At 37.7% G+C, this 17,960-nt stretch overlaps 4 protein-coding genes across 4 annotated transcripts; 2 read left to right on the forward strand and 2 right to left on the reverse strand.

Moving 5' to 3' along the window:
* Window positions 1–8: 8 nt before the first annotated feature.
* LOC113712762 (uncharacterized) lies at window positions 9–2,066 on the reverse strand. Its single transcript, XM_072068006.1, has 2 exons — window positions 2,060–2,066; window positions 9–440 (listed from the first exon to the last, which is right to left on the reverse strand). Exons 1-2 carry the CDS (start codon window positions 2,064–2,066, stop codon window positions 31–33), a joined length of 417 nt encoding a protein of 138 aa, XP_071924107.1. The 3' UTR covers window positions 9–30.
* A 1,325-nt stretch (window positions 2,067–3,391) lies between these two features.
* Window positions 3,392–4,327, forward strand: LOC113712538 (uncharacterized). Its single transcript, XM_072068007.1, has one exon. It carries the CDS (start codon window positions 3,392–3,394, stop codon window positions 4,325–4,327), a length of 936 nt encoding a protein of 311 aa, XP_071924108.1.
* A 3,616-nt stretch (window positions 4,328–7,943) lies between these two features.
* Window positions 7,944–13,788, forward strand: LOC113712760 (serine/threonine-protein kinase BSK1-like). Its single transcript, XM_027236314.2, has 9 exons — window positions 7,944–8,639; window positions 8,825–8,960; window positions 9,885–10,018; window positions 10,197–10,302; window positions 10,891–10,976; window positions 11,745–11,933; window positions 12,385–12,549; window positions 12,631–12,744; window positions 13,259–13,788. Exons 1-9 carry the CDS (start codon window positions 8,319–8,321, stop codon window positions 13,508–13,510), a joined length of 1,503 nt encoding a protein of 500 aa, XP_027092115.2. The 5' UTR covers window positions 7,944–8,318; the 3' UTR covers window positions 13,511–13,788.
* On the reverse strand, window positions 13,651–17,316 carry LOC113712758 (ATP-dependent zinc metalloprotease FTSH, chloroplastic). Its single transcript, XM_027236312.2, has 5 exons — window positions 15,673–17,316; window positions 14,899–15,145; window positions 14,622–14,805; window positions 14,066–14,237; window positions 13,651–13,978 (listed from the first exon to the last, which is right to left on the reverse strand). Exons 1-5 carry the CDS (start codon window positions 16,966–16,968, stop codon window positions 13,757–13,759), a joined length of 2,121 nt encoding a protein of 706 aa, XP_027092113.2. The 5' UTR covers window positions 16,969–17,316; the 3' UTR covers window positions 13,651–13,756.
* Window positions 17,317–17,960: the final 644 nt, after the last annotated feature.

The raw sequence follows: 17,960 nt of genomic DNA on the forward strand, positions 1-17,960 counted from the left end.
CTTCAGTCTTCATCTTGTCTAAAACTTATTTTACTGAAGGTAGGCTTGACCGGTGATATCAGCGTCGCAATCACCAGAGGAAGGTGGGGGCTTATGCTTGGGCTTTTTTGTAGTGGCTTCATCTGGACCATCTGCACTTTGGGTAGAGCTAGCGGGTGGATTTCCAGCGGGTCTATTGGGCTGGCCCTCTTCTTTTCCGTACAACCCACCACCATATGCTTCCCTCTGAACGGGTTCCATGCGAGAAATATACGGAGGTTGATGCCTCTGGCCTAGGGCTGCAAACGAACCGAGTCGAGTCGAGTTTTGAGTTAATCGAGCCGAGTCTCGACTAAATTTTACCGAGCTCGAGCTCGACGAGTCGGCAATTTTCGAGCTCGAGCTCAAGCTCGAAAAAAAATAAAAAATAAAAATTTTATTTTTAAAAAAATAAATAAATTCTCAAGTATGGTTCGAATTTGTGGTTCAAGACATGTTGCGGAGAGCACAAGGCATATTTTCCTCAATTTGAACCATACTCCAGGAATTAAAAATAATTTCTTCTTTTTTTATTTTTCTTTCAATTTATCTAATTTTTAATATTCATTTTTAAGATTTAAAATAATTATTGATTCAAAACTATTTATGGAAGCAAAGATATGATTTTTATAAAATAATAAGCAAAAACTTTTTCTATTTTTTTGGATTGCTTCAGGGTTAATAAAATAAAAATATTTCTTTTTTTAATGCAACATGACCTTAATTAGGGCATTTTCGGCATTAAGGGGTTTTTGTTAAATGTTTGATCATTCAAAGGGTGAGACCGTTATTTGGACAAATTACAGGGATTGATTGATAATATGGTCAAACCTCGGGGGATGTAAATGTAATTAACCCATAAATAAATTTGGGGTGCTTTTAAATAATTAATAATGGTGCTTGTGTGATGACTCAGTGACACGCTGGCTGCCCTTTACATATCATGATCTATCAAGTTAACACCCAACTCGATTGGGCCCTTGCTCCATTCTTCTTCTTCTTCCTTTTAACCAATCCATCCATCGCCAGCTGCCAGAATATTTTTTGACAGAAGCTAAGTATTGTGTTAGTATATTCTGGTCTTTTCTGTTAAATTTTTCTATTTTTATTTTCTGTTAATTAGTGACTGCTAGCTACAACTTAGAAAGAACCAGCCTGCCTCCAACAAGCAATACCTTGTAGTGTGGTAAGTCATAATTACCTGATGAATTCGACCAAACCAATCCGCAGGCCAGAGTGCAAATCAAAAGTTTCGATAACTCCAACGTTGAACTGAAAATTAAGAAGCCAAATCTTGGTGGCAGTCTTTAGAGTCTGTTGGATAACATACAAAAGTGCTGAAATTAAATTTTTTTAGACATTCAGATGTTTTGTGTGTTTGATAAATGAAAATCCATCTGCTGGATTTGTTAAGCAGTGCTGAACTTGTTTGTATTTTTTTCAGCATAAAAATCCTAACTGAATGTTTAATTCTGATAATAATCAATATAATTACTTCAACTTCTTTATCTTATCTACTAAATCTACCCTTATTTATTAATTATGTTCAAAATTCTTATCTAATTAAACAATCTGATATTCTCTATCTAACGATTTTTAGTTTCAATTTTCTTTCTTTTTAATGACTTTCACATCTTTTTCATACTATTCATATAATATATTTCATCTTTTATATTAATTTGATTTAAAAATAAATATTGTCATTTTCATACCTAATAATTTTAAATTAATTAAATCATAGATTCTATTTCTTTTTTGAATGAAAATATATAATGGTTAAATTATCAAATTAAACTTATTAAGCATTCAGATATAAATATTTGAAATTCAGACATTCATATATTTCTTTTCAATACTTAAAATTTAGCAAATTAATTATTTTAGTATTCAGATTCAATTTTATCAAACGAAACCATAAATTAATTATGTGAACCTTTAATCCAAATCTTTGCCATAGATAAAAGGGATAATTTCAGATACATCCCCTGAGGTTTCTGACAGTCTCGCTCTCCTCCCTTGTGGTTTCAAAAATATCACAAACCTCCCATGTCAGAATTTAGGTCCCATTTCTTACCTCATCATGGCCAAAAAAACTTAAATACCCTCACAAGTCAGCTAATATTTCGTGATTATCAGGACAAATACATTCCAATTCACGTAATTATTTTTTTCTACGCTCTATTTAATCTCCCTTTTACATGTATACATAATCAAATAATTAACACCTAACATGATCTACACTTTTTTAATACCTAGCCATTTCAAATTTATATGTACTATTACACTACTTTTTATAGATATAAACAGTCAAGTAACTAACATCTAATATAATGTATATATTTGCAAATTGATTGTACCTCATAGATCACCCCGTATAAGATATTTATAGGCAAATTAAAATTAGTTATATAGATAAAATTACATACCCACTGCAACTTGTAAGGAGATGCACAAGTGGGTCAAAGCACCAATAACCATTCCAAATGTATACATACCATTGCACTATGCATATTGCTGCGATGACTAATTGCAATATGCATGTGAACAAATAACTGCATGTTCAATAATTTCTATGCATCGTACTTGGTCGATAACACGGTGTACATTATTTCAACCAGATTATACATTCATTAAGTATTTATATACATGCTACTTATTGAAATAAACTACCTCTCTACTAAATATTTAATGCACTATTATAAGCATTAATGGTTGATTTAATATGCAATTGGAACAAATAACCATATAGTAAAAGCTTTTGATATAATATTATTGATGAATAACATATTGTATCTGAAATTATCCTTTTTTTCTAATTTATTTTTTATTTTTATTAGTTTTCATTATTTCACTAATATAACTTGTACACTTACCTCAGGGGAGGTTTGTGAATTTTTTGAAACCACAGAGGAGGAGAGTGAGACTGTCAGAAACCTCCAATTATCCCTAGATAAAATGGTAATGATGCTAATGCACGTGGCGTATGCCCTTTTCATTCGCTGTTCCACCAGAACCTACTTAAGATGAGGGCACACAAAAAGTAATGAATTAAGCGGCTCCCTTTCCTTCCTGTACTAAGCATAAACAGATCATCATCCACATGCAGATGCAGCAGCGTGACAAGTCCCGTTAAGTTAGCTGCTGCCAAGATGTCCCAACCAGCTGGATTTATTCGCGGATCCACTCCCCTGCTGTCCACGGCCAAAAGACAAAATACCACGACTTCCCCCCCAAGCGCCCTGCCCCCTCGTGCGTCTCTAATTTATTTCCCTGACCGCGTAATTGTCTTCCCTTTATAAACCTCCCCACCCCACACCTCTATCTCTCGTTCACTCGCAGAACAGAAACTCAGCAAACCAAAATGCCCTCTAAAATGGTGACCAACTTCAGAAGATCCCTTTCATTTCCAAGCCAACCGGGCTCTTCTTCTTCTTCCACAAAATTGCCCAAAAAGGCCTACCACGTTAGATCTACCAGCCTTCCCTGTAGATCGCACCCCTTGGTTTCTCAGCTCAGAGATGAGATCAATGAGCTTAAATCATGGGCATCTTCTTCTAAACCCGATAACCACCGCACCTCAGCCTGGCTCTGTGACGGCTTGAGCCAGCTCACGAATGTCCAAGAATCCCTGGATGATCTCCTCCAGCTCCCTCAGGCTCGCGAATCTTTGTGCCCCAACCATGATTTGATAGAAAAGTTTCTAGACGACTTTCTGGGCTTGGTCGATGTTTATGGGATTTTCCAAACGTTGCTTTTAACGTTAAAACAAGAGCATTTGGCGGCACAGGTGGCTGTAAGAAAAAGAGATGATTCTAAGACAGCTTTATACTTGAAAAATTTGAAAAAAATTGCTAAAGATTTCGGCCAGCTCGAGTCCTCCGTCCAGTCCATTGCCGGTGGACAATTAGTCATATTATCCCCGCCAGCACCAGCAGCTGCTGGGGAAGATGCTGAGATTGCTCGAGTTCTCAGGGACGCCATCCAGGTTACGGCTTCCATTTCGGCTGCACTTTTCAATGGGCTCTCGGTTTCCTTGGCATTTCGGAAACCATCATGTGTAGGCTTGATCAGCTTGGTGAAGAACAGCAAAAAAATAGCTATCGTTAAAGGCGGCATTCAAGAATTTCAACAAGTTAGTTTTCAGAACTTATGGGGGTTGCAAAGAAAGGGTGAAGAGGAGTTGAAATTGACGTTAAAGATAATGCATGAATTGGAGGATTGTATCCGTGGGATTGGAAGCGGTGGGGAGAGAGTGTTTAGGAGTTTAATCAGCACCAGGGTTTCACTCCTCAACGTTGTCACACACTAATATTAGTTAAGTCGGACGCTTGGATATATTTCAAGAAGCAGCCTTTCTTGACATAGTACTAATTAACTTGTTCTGTTTATATATCTTTTTTTTTTTTTTCCTCCCTTTCTGTTTCTGTCAAAAAATTGTCTTATGTTAACTCCGCCTAGAAAGATTAGGAAGTTCTGACCAAATCGTGTCCATGCCGTGGCACATCTACGTGTACAATAGTGATGAATACGGTAAACTAATCAAATGACTTGTCAAAATGAAATCTTTTCAGTTTTTCTTCGTCCTGGCTGAGAAACCATCTGTGACCTCCTTTACACTCTACAGGTACAGGTTGGCTCTACCTCCACCTCCTCTCCTATTATTGGCAAACTTACCAAATTGAAAGCGACAAAAACTTGGGTACATCTAATCTCAATTACAGCTTATTATCCAAATTTTATCACACCTTTAATGCAATTCTTCTTCTTTTTTTTTTTTTTGGGGTTTTGTTTTAAGAACAATGAAATGGTCCTTTTTATTTATCAATAATATAATAATTGTCAAAATACATAAATTCTTGATTTATGGTAGAACCTGTAGGCTTATGTATAAAATAGTGGGCATGACAATTGACACATCGTTTTCAATGAAAAACCTCTTGATGTTCTACGTTAGTATTCCATCGTTTCATCCCTCATGCTGTTAACATTTAATAAGCATACAGTCTGGATCAATTGGTATGAGAAATCTGGTTCGGTTAGTGCCAGTGCTTTAGGCAGCGTTGTAGATGCAAGGCTAATTTTCATCCAGCAAGCAATAGTATTGCCAAATTGTATTCCGAAGAAAGGAAAAAAAAAAAAAGAAGAGGCTGTAAAAAGAAGAATCTTAGCCAGATGTTTTAACGGTCCAGCATCACCATGCACGCAACGCACTGAGACATGCAGCCTGACATATGGAACTGGATCCGTCAGAACTCAGAAGAAGAGAGGCAAGGCAACAACCAAAATAATTGTAAACAAACAAAAAAAAAATTTAGTACTAATTAAATTGTGCATGAGCGTTTGGATTAGCATATGGAGGCAACAAAGCACATGATTGGCTTTGGTTCTCCATAATTAATTGTACGCTCGATTGATGCTCATTATGAGAACTCTTTAAATAAATACTATGTATTACAGGCCGATCGAACCTGGTGTTTCTGCTAGAAATTTCAATAATGGTATTAATGATTTTATGTAATCATTTCCTTCATAATTCATAAAAAGGTCCTTTCATCATAACACATTATTCTTTTCAAGGGACCAAAGATGAATTGGCATTGCCTTAAATCTGCCCCGCTGATACGACTTGCATTTGTTTATCAGATTTGTCAAGGCTGACCATGTTCACTTCTCTCATCATGGTTTTATTTTCATAATAATATGTTTATAGTAGTATCATCTTTCCATTTCTTCCCTGGAGGGACCGAAATTGTGAGGTCTGTCAAATTATGGTTAATTGTGTTTGGATTGCATTTTCCATGATTTTTCATGGAAAAATTGCTGTAGCGATTTGATGTATGTGAGGAAAAAAGGTAATAGAGAAATGTGATCACAGAAAACAACGTAATTTTCCGACGGAAAACTGCAATCCAAACAAGGCATAGTTTATAATCGATTCAAGAACAAGTTTATCAACAACTCCATTATTTTTTCATATTTAAATCCTATTATTTATCTATCAGGTACATCACATATCATTCTTTTTAATTGTCAAGTACATTAATAGAAAAAAAGTGCACCTAGTTCTTTTTTTTTTTTTAAATACCAAGCTATGGTCAATTCAATTAGTAAATGTTTTAATTGTTTCTCTCCACGAATGTGTGTAAGATATCCTAAGTTGTAAGGATGATGGAGTCATTTTATCATTAATGATGTAAGCATTGAACGCCAAATTATCTTGATTTTTTTAAAAAAAAAATTTATTTATATGCTCGTGCCTCCTCCTGATATGGTTCAAGCAGCCTACCAGACCGACGAGTCACACTCGTCAGACTCTTACTCATCTCTTTCAATTTCCTTATTGTCATGTAATGGTACCACCGTCACCATCCAGCGTCCGTTTCGATGGAGATCAGAAAGCAGCATCTGCAAGGAATATGAATAGCCATTAGTATTGCCCCTTTGTTCAAAAACTCATTTTCCTTTCCAACCCCAAAATCTGCATTCTTTCCTGACACACCGGAGAAACTTGTCCTTTAGTTCCATTAAAACCACCAACCCTACAGCCACCGCCTTTGTGTTCCCCCGGTGTCTTCTTTCTTTCTCGTAGCACCTACGATTAGGATTTCGGATTATTTTTAAGCCATATAAGTTTTGAAGAAAACCCACCCACTTGTACAACACCCAATATTATTAAAACAAATAAATCAAAAAGAAAAAGAAAGTATCAAAGATGAGGGGTCTACAATTTTTTTTCTTCTTCTTTTTGGAGATGATACAAAGCGAGGTGGAATTTGTGGAAGAAATGTTTGCACTGGAAAATTGCGTTGAGACTCAAATTTTGATTTCTACATATATGCGGTATAAGGGGGGTGGGGAAACCAAGAATAGAACCACAATTAAGTCAATTGAATACTCCCTCCGTCCCACTTTGATAGTCCCGTTTTCCTTTTTCATCTGTCACAAATTGTAGTCCACTTTCTAATTGAAGAATGCAGTTGAATTTTAATTTACCTAAAATACCCTTATTCAATGTAAGTTGTTGTTATTATAAACCTACCCCATTTAATGAGAGTTAATTTTTTTTTACCATAAACCTACCCCATTCAAGTTTCCATAAAGTTGTACCATATTTAATGTGAGGGTATTTTAGGAAAATAGCAATCTAAATTTACTTTTTCAACAAAGTTAACTACTTTTTCTTAAACTGTGTGAAAAAAAAAATAGGACTATCAAAGTGGGACGGAGGAAGTATTTATTATGTGGCAAATTGTGTACGAATCGGTCTACAAAAGCGGCTGTAGACCGAGCCCACACAAGTTTTTTTTTTGGCCTTTACAAATGCAATGAATTAATGTAAAAGTAGCCCTTAAACATCATTTTGTAATGACAAAAATACCCAATATAATTTCCCGCTTTCAATTTACAAGGACAAGCCAAGAAAAGTAGAAAACACGACACGTTTAGTACGAATGAAGTAGTACTAGTATGAATGGACAGAGACGAGAAATGGCGAAAAAGACGGAGAGACTTTTTTGTCTGCTGCAGAAAGTGGCAGAAAGCCTATCAAAAGGTAGGAGGTACAAGAGAGAAAAGGAAAAAACGGCAAACCGGGACAGCGATAGCGATAGCTCCTCGTGTACACGCTGCTACACACTAAAGTTTCATCGTCATCGTCATCATCATCATCATCATCATCATCATCAACCTCCTCATCATCATCGTGGCTTGGTATCTGGAAATCGATCACCCCACCATAACTGATAACCCCAGCCCTTTATCTAAATCTTCAAACCCCTGCCACCTCTAGAGCCCTCTGTCGCGCACGCAAGCACTGCCTTGTCACTTTGTTGTTCATCTATTCACACAAACACACACTTAAAAATATTAATAGTACTTACTAGTAGCAGTACTATAAAACGCAAACTTTTAGTACCTTAAAACACGATGATGGTTTGACAGTTTTAATACAACTCCCTTCCTGCCATTCCCTTCTACTCTTATACTACTATTAGCTGTATTTGTAGCATTTTTTTTTTTTTATAAACTGATGTGCATATATTCATTTCTTTAATAAATTCCGAAACAAAATAAAGCATCCTCATTTTTTATATGTGATGCCACTACTTGCTCTTTTTTCTACCTAGTATAAAGCTTAGCAGTTACTAACATATTACTGCTTCCTAGGTTAAAAGCGGATTGAAAAAGAGCAATCCCCTATTTTTGTTTTGGGAGTTTTCTTTTTCTTTTTTTTTTTGGTCCTTTTTGTTTTTTTTTTTTTTATAGTTAGTCGAGTCGTGTCAACTCAACTCAACTGAGTTATGGGCTGTTGCCAATCGTTTCTCCCGATGGGCTCTCGTCCTCGAGACAAGGATCAACACCACTACGGTGGAGCTGTCGGCGGCCAACCCCACCATCCTCGTTCTTCAAATGGAACCGAAGGAGCTGGCGCACAAGGCTTCTCGGAGTTCTCCCTAGCTGAGCTTAAAGCTGCCACCAATAACTTCAGCTCCGATTTCATTGTCTCCGAGAGTGGCGAGAAGGCTCCCAATGTGGTCTACAGAGGCCGCTTACAGAATCGCCGCTGGATCGCTGTTAAGAAATTTACTAAAATGGCCTGGCCCGACCCTAAACAGTTTGCAGTACTCTCTCTTTCCCTCCCTCCTTCCTTGTTAAGTAATTAAAGATTTAATCTTTTCCTTTTTGTGCAATTGTTTTGGGATTCTTATTGGTTTTATTTGGGATTCAAAAAAGGAACCGATGGAGAATTTTTTTTTAAAAAAGGAACAAATTTTGATGTCTATTTTGGTTTTGTTTTTTTTAATAGGAGGAGGCTAAAGGTGTTGGGAAATTGAGGCATAAGAGGCTGGCGAATTTGATAGGCTACTGCAGCGACGGAGATGAGAGGCTACTTGTAGCTGAATTTATGCCTAATGATACCCTTGCCAAGCATCTTTTTCATTGTATGTGTTTCGATTTTTATGCATATGCTTATCTCCTGTTGCAACTTTTGGAGAAGTTAACCTTATTAGTTCAGCTGTTGTTAGTCTTACCAAATCCTGTTTCTATCATACGAATATCCCTTGGTTCATTGGGTTGTATCTATTTAAAAAACAATAATGTGTTTTTCATTAGTTTCGAATTAATGTTTTTGGTATCGGTGCTTTATTATCTGGGGTTTCTGAGGATAGGTTCAAAGTGGTGCTGCCTCTTGTCGGTGCACGAGTTCTTTTTCTGTTGTGCATAAGTTCTGTTTTAAGAGTTTTCTAATCAAAGGGGTTTATTGAAATGAATGACTGGGGTTTATTGAATATGGTAGAAGTATGAGGTCTATTATTATCCAAAAGACAGGATTTTTAATGAGAGAAGCCACGTGAAAGAGAAGAGCTCTGGATGACTTTTTTTTGTTTCTAAATTGTTTGCAATATAAGCATATTTCTGGAACATGATTTTCATTTCAAATTGATGAAGGCATATTTTGGAGAATATGTTACCACTTTAAGATCAAATGTGGATGTATCAAAGGAATTGTTGCAAATTAAGTCAGCATTAATTTATTCATGTATTCGTTGTGAGGGACAAGTGAATGTCAAAAAGTCCTTTGATATTTCCGAGCACAACTATTTGGGTACTAAATCCACCCTTTCCCCCTTTTCATGCTCTTCTGTTCCTCTTGGCTGTGGCTTAGCACTTCTTTGTTTTGATTTCTAAGTTCCAGCTAGTAAGATACTTTGTATTGTGCTCTTTCCTTTTGGAACTATATCAATGTAACTGCAAAACACGTGTTGATATCTGATGGTTTCTTCTAGTTTGTTGGAGCTGATAAGGAGTAATATAATTTTCTTATTCCATCATTTCCTATGGTCACTTTTTAACTTCCTTCTCAGGGGAGAACCAGACTCTTGAGTGGGCCATGCGTTTAAGGGTAGCTTTGTATATTGCTGAGGCTCTGGATTATTGCAGTACAGAAGGTCGTCCACTGTACCATGATTTGAACGCATATAGGGTTCTCTTTGATGAGGTGTTGTTATGAATCTTTTGACTTTATTCCCTGCTCATGTAGAAATATGTTTTATTGTTACATGTGACCATCATTATTCAATTGCAAACTTTTGCCATATTGGCCCTTAGCAGTACTCCTGCAGATGCTCTAGATTTTAATTCGAGAAATGCATTAATGTGGCTGTTGTCTTTGGCAGAATGGTGACCCACGGCTTTCTTGTTTTGGATTAATGAAAAACAGCCGGGATGGTAAAAGTTATAGCACAAATCTAGCATACACGCCTCCTGAGTATTTGAGAAATGGTGAGTACTTTTTCCTTTCTGTTATTTGTCTTATAATTGGAAATGAGAAATAGCTAATGCTGCACCCTTTTAGTGAAATGACATGCTAAAAAATTGCTTTGTATTCTAAGTAGACTCTTACTTTTGTAGTTTGGAAAGTAAATTGATTAAAGGAGTAGTTAATTAGTTATCTCTCTGAGCTTCTTGATTTGGCTTCTTGATGGCCAATGAAATTAAAACTAAGTTGGAATTTGTCCCTCATTTGCTCAAGAATCAGCACCAATTATTTGGGTTTATGTAAATTGGGTGGGGGCTGGTTGTTAAATGCCGGAAACAGGGATTGTATTAGTGTTATATTACCATTTTCCAGCAAAGAAATTACTGTACAAGTTTTGGTGTTTTTTGACAATGATTCAGTAGCCATGACATGCTGTTTGTCTTTTAGAGAATTAGCAGTTAGTGCACATTATGACATTTTCTTTAGCTGAGCAAGTGTCTTTGTAGATCTGAATGCATGTCTGGTTTCTTTGTTGTTTTCATATTTTGAGGTCAGTATTGACTTGATTTTGGAGATATTGTTGACTATTCACAAACCTATGTTTTATGTAGGAAGGGTCACTCAAGAAAGTGTTGTTTTCAGCTTTGGAACTGTCCTTCTAGATCTTCTAAGCGGGAAGCATATCCCTCCTAGTCATGTAAGTTGTTTGTAGCTTATAACAAAATACTGTCTCATCTTCCTGGTGTTCCTTCTGAGTCTCGCGGAATTTTATCCCAAAATTCCTTTCTCTACATACATTTATACTGTAGCATAAATGTATCATATATGTATGTATGTGTGCACACACACATATGTATGATATTCATACTGGAATGAAGGCATTCACTTGCTACTTGGGCAGTTGGACGTGCTGAGTAGATTTTAGATGCATCCTTAATAAGTGCATATCTGCTCAAAGAACGTGCACAGTGTGTCAAGAAATGATAAAATTAGATTTGTGAAGTGACTGATTACGTGGCTAACTCATTTTTCATGGTTGTGTGAAACTTCTTTTAGCCTTCTGCTTCCACATGCACTCTAAAAAGTTTTGCTTTGTGCTTTCATTCTTTGAATAGGATATGTATACATCCACTTTGTTAGTATTTTTCTAGACTGCCTCATAGTGTTAGATAGCTAGCTAAGGAATGACCAGAACAGACTCATTTATATCAAAGGTCAACATCATGAAAAAAGCGTTTGTGAATTGTCTCCGTCTTCGTCCCAAAAGAAAAGAAATCATGTTTCACGTAAAGTTTTGATGGTTTTAATGCATCTGATGTTTGAGGTGAACAAGAATCACCACCTCAAAGTTAATGTTGTGCTTGGTGAAAATATCGACCTGTAATTGGCTGAGTGCCTTGAGTCTTTTGGTTATGCTTTTCCTAGAGAAATTGTTTTACGGTTTATGGATGCCATGATTGATCAGGCACTAGATATGATACGAGGCAAAAACATACTTCTTTTGATGGATTCACATTTGGAGGGAAACTTCTCAACTGAAGAGGCAACTGTGGTTTTTGATCTTGCTTCTCAATGCTTGCAATATGAACCAAGGGATCGGCCAAACACCAAAGATCTTGTCTCAACACTTGCTCCCTTGCAAAATAAATCTGATGTAAGTTGAACTTTTTAAAGTTTGCTTATGTACTATGTAAGTTAATGATATTTGATTCCTTGATGAGCTATTTCTGTTGTTATTTATAATCTGACTTTAAAAGGTCATATTGAATGAGTAATTGGGCCTTGTTATCTTATGTTTCCTTTTGTGTTCTTAGTTTATACTGAAGAATTTAAGTTTCCAAATGTGTTTATGGTATATCCACTGCTTATGTAATGTGCCTTTTAAGCATTAAAGTTTGGTTATTTTGGGAGCTGGAGTATGGTTATTTGATTTACTCCAAGCTATATGTGTATAATCATCTACGTCTCATTAGGAGCTCTTTGCAAGAGTCTCCAAAATTCCAGCACTTCAATATTCTACTAAGAACACAGTATCCTAGATGTAGTTATGCTACTTTACTGGTTGTTATTCCACTTTGCACTTTTAAATTATAAATTTTGCACAGGTGCCATCACATGTGATGCTTGGAATTCCCAAGCATGATGAAACACCAGCAACTCCACAGCACCCTCTTTCACCAATGGGCGATGCCTGTTCGCGTATGGATCTCACAGCTATCCATCAAATTTTGGTAGCAACACACTATAAAGACGATGAGGGTACCAATGAGGTAATTTATCTGCGCTATAAGATGCAATGGTATCTTGCCTAAGACATATATATTCTAAGGGAATCAGTGTCAAATCTGCAGTTATCTTTCCAAGAATGGACTCAGCAAATGAGAGATATGTTGGAGGCAAGGAAACGTGGGGATTTGGCATTCCGCGACAAAGATTTTAGGTCTGCGATAGATTGTTATTCTCAGGTAATATTATACTATTTTTGCTTTTGTTCTGGTGGCAAAAGAGTTCAGTGTTTGGCTTTGGCCATTGTATGCTAACTCTTCATGTTGAGCGCTGCATCGTTGATTGCCTAGGAGTTAAAAATTGTTGACTGTTTCTGACAGAGATGCCATAATCTTCACTTTGGGATCATATTGTTTCTCTGTCTGAAAGTATGCTTACGAATTAGTAGGTTCTTGTTAAAAATTGCGAAATAATTTACATTTTTTCCCCTTCCCCTGGATGGTCTTGCAATATTAGAATGGAAGAGCACCTGGGTTTTCTTTTTCCAGATGCTCTGCTTGATAATTATATAAGATTGAGGATTCATTATGGCTAACTACAATCAAACCATGATAACTCGGCCATACACCACACTGTTTTCCTGAGTATCAAGTATTTTTCTCTCATTAAAGGAAATATACGGGCCAGAGAAATTAGCAAGTAGTTCCTTATTGGTACAGTGGTCACATCTGTTTTTTCTGGTTTTATATGCAGTTCGTAGATGTCGGCACCATGGTCTCTCCAACCGTCTATTCACGACGAAGCCTTTGCTATCTTATGTGCGATCAACCTGACGCAGCTCTTCGAGATGCAATGCAAGCGCAATGTGTCTACCCGGATTGGTCTACAGCATTCTACATGCAGGCAGTTGCCCTTGCCAAGCTCGACATGCACAAGGATGCGGCTGATATGTTGAATGAGGCTGCTATGCTGGAGGAAAAGAAGCAACGGGGTGGGAGAGGATAATTGTGCCTTCGTGTAATATTCTTTTATAGCCATGATTCATTCAATTGTGTTGTTGTAACGATTGACAGTTGCAATGTATCATTTGGTTTGAGGTGTTTGCCATATAAAGATGTACAATAGAGGGGGAGGCACACTTAAAATTGCGGTATATGCTCAAAAAATTTTTAGTCGAGCTTGTCAGAGTAATTGATAATTTCTCAATGTGTATAGTTGTAATACAACAGAGCTTGGGTCTTCAGAGTTAAATTATGCAACGTATAGTTCAGCCTTGCCATCAATGAATAGGCTCAGGAACTCTTCTCCATCAACTGTTACTTTTTCTATGAGCAGTTGAGCGAGCTTGTGCAGAATGTCAATGTGTGTGGTCATTATTTGTTTGGCCCTGGAATATGCCTTCTCTACGAGCTCTCTAACTTCTGAATCCACCACATCGGCAGTAGCCATAGAGTAGTCTTTCTGGGAAGACATCTGCAATTTAAACGAAACGAGGCGTCAATCAAAATTCTTTTATTACAAAAACAGTCGGACATATCTAATTTTGAAGGAAACAAGCACCTGCTGACCAAGGAAGGGATTGCCACCAGGTCCACCTATCGCAACTTGTCCAATCTTTTTGCTGAAACCAAATCTTTCAACCATCTGTCTCGCCACCCGTGAAACTTGCATGAAGTCATTTGACGCACCGGTTGTGACGTTTTCGGTTCCAAAGATAACCTCTTCGGCAACCCTGCATGATGGAGGCGAGAATGAAATCAATAACGCCCTCAGGCTGAGTCATGGACATGCCAAACACTAAATAGCAATTAGGTGCGAAAACCCCTTTTCTACTTTTATTTAGAGAAATGCATGTGGTAAATTCGTAGAAAAGAAGAAGCAAGGTTCCTTATCCACAAGAATATCAACACAAGCAAAGGATTAGATATGAAGCAAGGATTACATATGATGTTATTTGTGGCTTTCTTGTATATGCATATGTCATAAGCTATCCTCATTTTCCAAATGATGAATATACGAGCAATGCAGATGCATTGGATCCTTTTACTTATAATTCACAAACAAGTTTCCTTTCAGATAAATCAGTTTAAGGAAGCGGGCAGCATAGCACGCTAACCTTCCACCAAGGGCAACTGCCATCTGATTCTCCAGGTAGCTTCTGCTGTATAGTCCTGACTCTAGCCTCTCTTCACTTGGAGCAAAAAATGTAAGACCACCAGCTTGGCCACGAGGAATGATTGAAATTTTGGCAACAGGGTCATACTCTGGCATTAGTGCACCAACTAAAGCATGGCCAGCCTCTGTAAAGCAGATAGACCATATGCATTACATCAATGAGATGACTAATTCACAATTGAAAGATTAGCAATAGACAGCAAAGTATGCATCCATACCATGATAAGCAACCAGCTTCTTCTTCTCATCTGAGACAACAGCATTTTTCTTCTCTGGGCCAGCAATTATTCTCTCCAAAGCATCAGAAATCTCATCCTTGCTGATTTCCTTGAGGTCACGCCTGGCAGCAAGAATGGCTGCTTCATTCATCAAATTCTGCAAATCAGCACCAGTGAATCCTGGTGTTCTTCTGGAAATCTTTTCGAAGTCCACATCCTTGGCAAGAGCCTTTCCTCTGGAATGCACCTGCAACACAAGACATGTTAATGGTACAATCAGGAATGCTATGAAACAATTAGTCGTTGGCGGACATTACAGGAACCCATTAGATTTTTATTGAAAGAGTTTGAGAATCAACTTAGGACATGAACAGTAACAACACTATCTCTGTCACATAATCACTAAAGTTGCACAAGTATCCAGAACACCAAGTAGGTGGATCAAATTCAGAAGATATTTCTCCCTGATAATGCATTTACAAATAATGTATTTGACAAACTTGGGCAGATTCCATTATGGTACAGCAAAATATTACGTTGTAACACAATCTACTTGTAAAAAGAACCCAGACTGTGTTTCTTAAAGATGCGTGTTTCAAAATAGAGTGCATTTGCATCTGTCACTTTTAGATCGCAACCATCTCTTGCTTCCGAATTAAAGCCTATGCTCAACCACACACGGTCTATGTCCATGCTACTATTATAATGACTTCAATGACATTGCTGCTAAAATAACAGAATGAAAACGTGTAGATTACTAGAAAGGGAGCTGACCTGAAGAATCTTGACTCTGCCAGCGACATCAGGTCTGTCCACTGTAACCTGGCGATCAAACCTTCCAGGCCTCAATAATGCAGAGTCAAGAACATCCGGCCTGTTAGTTGCTGCTAAAACTATAACACCCGAGTTCCCTGAAAACCCATCCATTTCAGTCAACAGCTGATTAATGGTCTGTTCTCTCTCATCATTTCCCCCACCAAGCCCTGCTCCTCTCTGCCTTCCAACAGCATCAATCTCATCAATAAACACAATGCAAGGAGCCTTAGACTTGGCTTTCTCAAACAAATCCCTCACTCTGGAAGCTCCAACACCCACAAACAACTCCACGAATTCAGAAGCAGCACAGGAAAAGAACGGCACGCCAGCCTCACCAGCAACAGCTCTAGCCAAAAGGGTCTTCCCTGTACCAGGTGGTCCAACCAAAAGACACCCTTTGGGAATCTTAGCACCTAGAGCAGTGTACTTATCAGGATTTTTCAAGAAATCAACTACTTCTTGCAACTCCAGTTTTGCCTGATCAGCTCCAGCAACATCAGCAAAGGTCACACCCGTCTCAGGAACCTCCTGAAACTTTGACTTGGACCTGCCGAAATCCATAGGCCCGCCGAGACCACCAGGCCCACCGGGTCCTCCCTGAGCCCGCCGGAAAAGGAAGAACAAGCCAGCAAAAGCGAGAAATGGGAAAAGCAAATTCCCAATAAAATTAAACAGACCATTGCCAGAATCACCCTCAGAAACTGAAATGTCAACTCCGTTCATTGCCAAAATGTCAATCAAGTCGGGGTCATTAGGCACAATTACAGTAGCTCTGCGGCCATCCACGGCGGTGAGCTGAAGGGCACTACCGTCTTTGCTGAACCTTACCCTCTCCACTTTACCCTTCTTGACAGCATTCAAGAATTCACTGTACCGCCACTGGGACCCCTCTGGGAGGTCAGTGGAGGGCTGAGCTTGGGGCTTTGGGGCATTCAAGATCAGATTTTGGGAAAAGGGAGATGGGTTTGAAGGACTGGGTTGTGGGGCTTCGGCTTGAATTACCGGAGGCAGAGTTGGCGGGGCAGTGTTATCCACGGCTAAAGCTCGTGGGTTGATTGAGGAAAATAGTAGAGCAGCTAGTGTGGCTTTTGATGGAATATCCTTCAAGGATTGTGAAATACTATTGGATTTTTTCCCTCCAAGGATTGATTGGGGAACAAGAAATTTTCTGGGCAAAGATTTAGTTGTCTTTGGGGTCGGAGGTGAGAGGAAGATTTGAGTACCCAAGAAGTTGGAGGCTGTGGAAGAAGCCATAGGGGAAGTTCAATTGGTTGAATCAGACGCAGTTGAGGCTTACTACTCCTCTATGCTGGCAGTTTTCAGTGTAAAGTTCGAGTCTTTCTTTTTGTGAGCTTGGGGAGTTTCACGTTGGAGCTGCGAAAGATAAAAGTGATTGAATCTCAACTACTATACCGGGGACTTTTCAGGGGAGGGAGTGAATATATATCTGTCCATGAGAGCTTGGTTTGATAAAGGGTATGAAGAAAATTTGTGAAACAAGTCTGGAAGATCAAAGTTGGGTTTTTGGTTCAACATAAGCCATATGTTTGGGGAGTAGCTTGGATTGCTTCTACGTGTTTTCAATGCTAACCAGAAATGGGAGCTTTGATTTTTTTATTTTTTCGTTTCTTCTTGCCCCACGAACAGCAAAATGAAGTATAAACCGGTAGTGTTGTTAGGCCAGGCCGAACCGGCCAATCCGGTTATGAACCATTTTTTTTTGTCCCCAAACTGATTTGTAGCACAAAATCGCTTTGATAAAAAATCAGTCAAAATCGATTAAATCAGTTACCCGATTCTCAATCTTTTTCTTTTTCTTTTCTCCCAATCATAATTTGAGTTCTCTAAATTATAACATATTCGTTTATTAATAAGAATTTAAAAAGTCACCCATTTAGTGTAAGTATTAAAATCACTCGCTTTCTTGAATAATCTCTAAATCAAAATATTTTCATCCTTACGATCCTATCAATTTAGCATTAGTTATTCCAACTTGCATTAATTTGTTTTAATTTAATTTTTCAAGTGGTTTTGGTGAATGAACATATTTTAGCCATGAACTTACATTTTTGTGTATAATTATTAGGTGTATATTTGATTGCAAATCTAATATTTTTGGAACATTTTCTATTATTAGTCAAATATAGCCAATAACTTAATTTCAATATTTCTAAAACTTATAAAATATAAAAATAATTATGACATTATGCTAATATCAGCGAATTTTTTAGAACGATTTAACCAAT

The sequence above is a fragment of the Coffea arabica genome, chromosome 10e (assembly GCF_036785885.1).
Source record: "Coffea arabica cultivar ET-39 chromosome 10e, Coffea Arabica ET-39 HiFi, whole genome shotgun sequence".
Classification (NCBI taxonomy): Eukaryota; Viridiplantae; Streptophyta; class Magnoliopsida; order Gentianales; family Rubiaceae; genus Coffea; species Coffea arabica.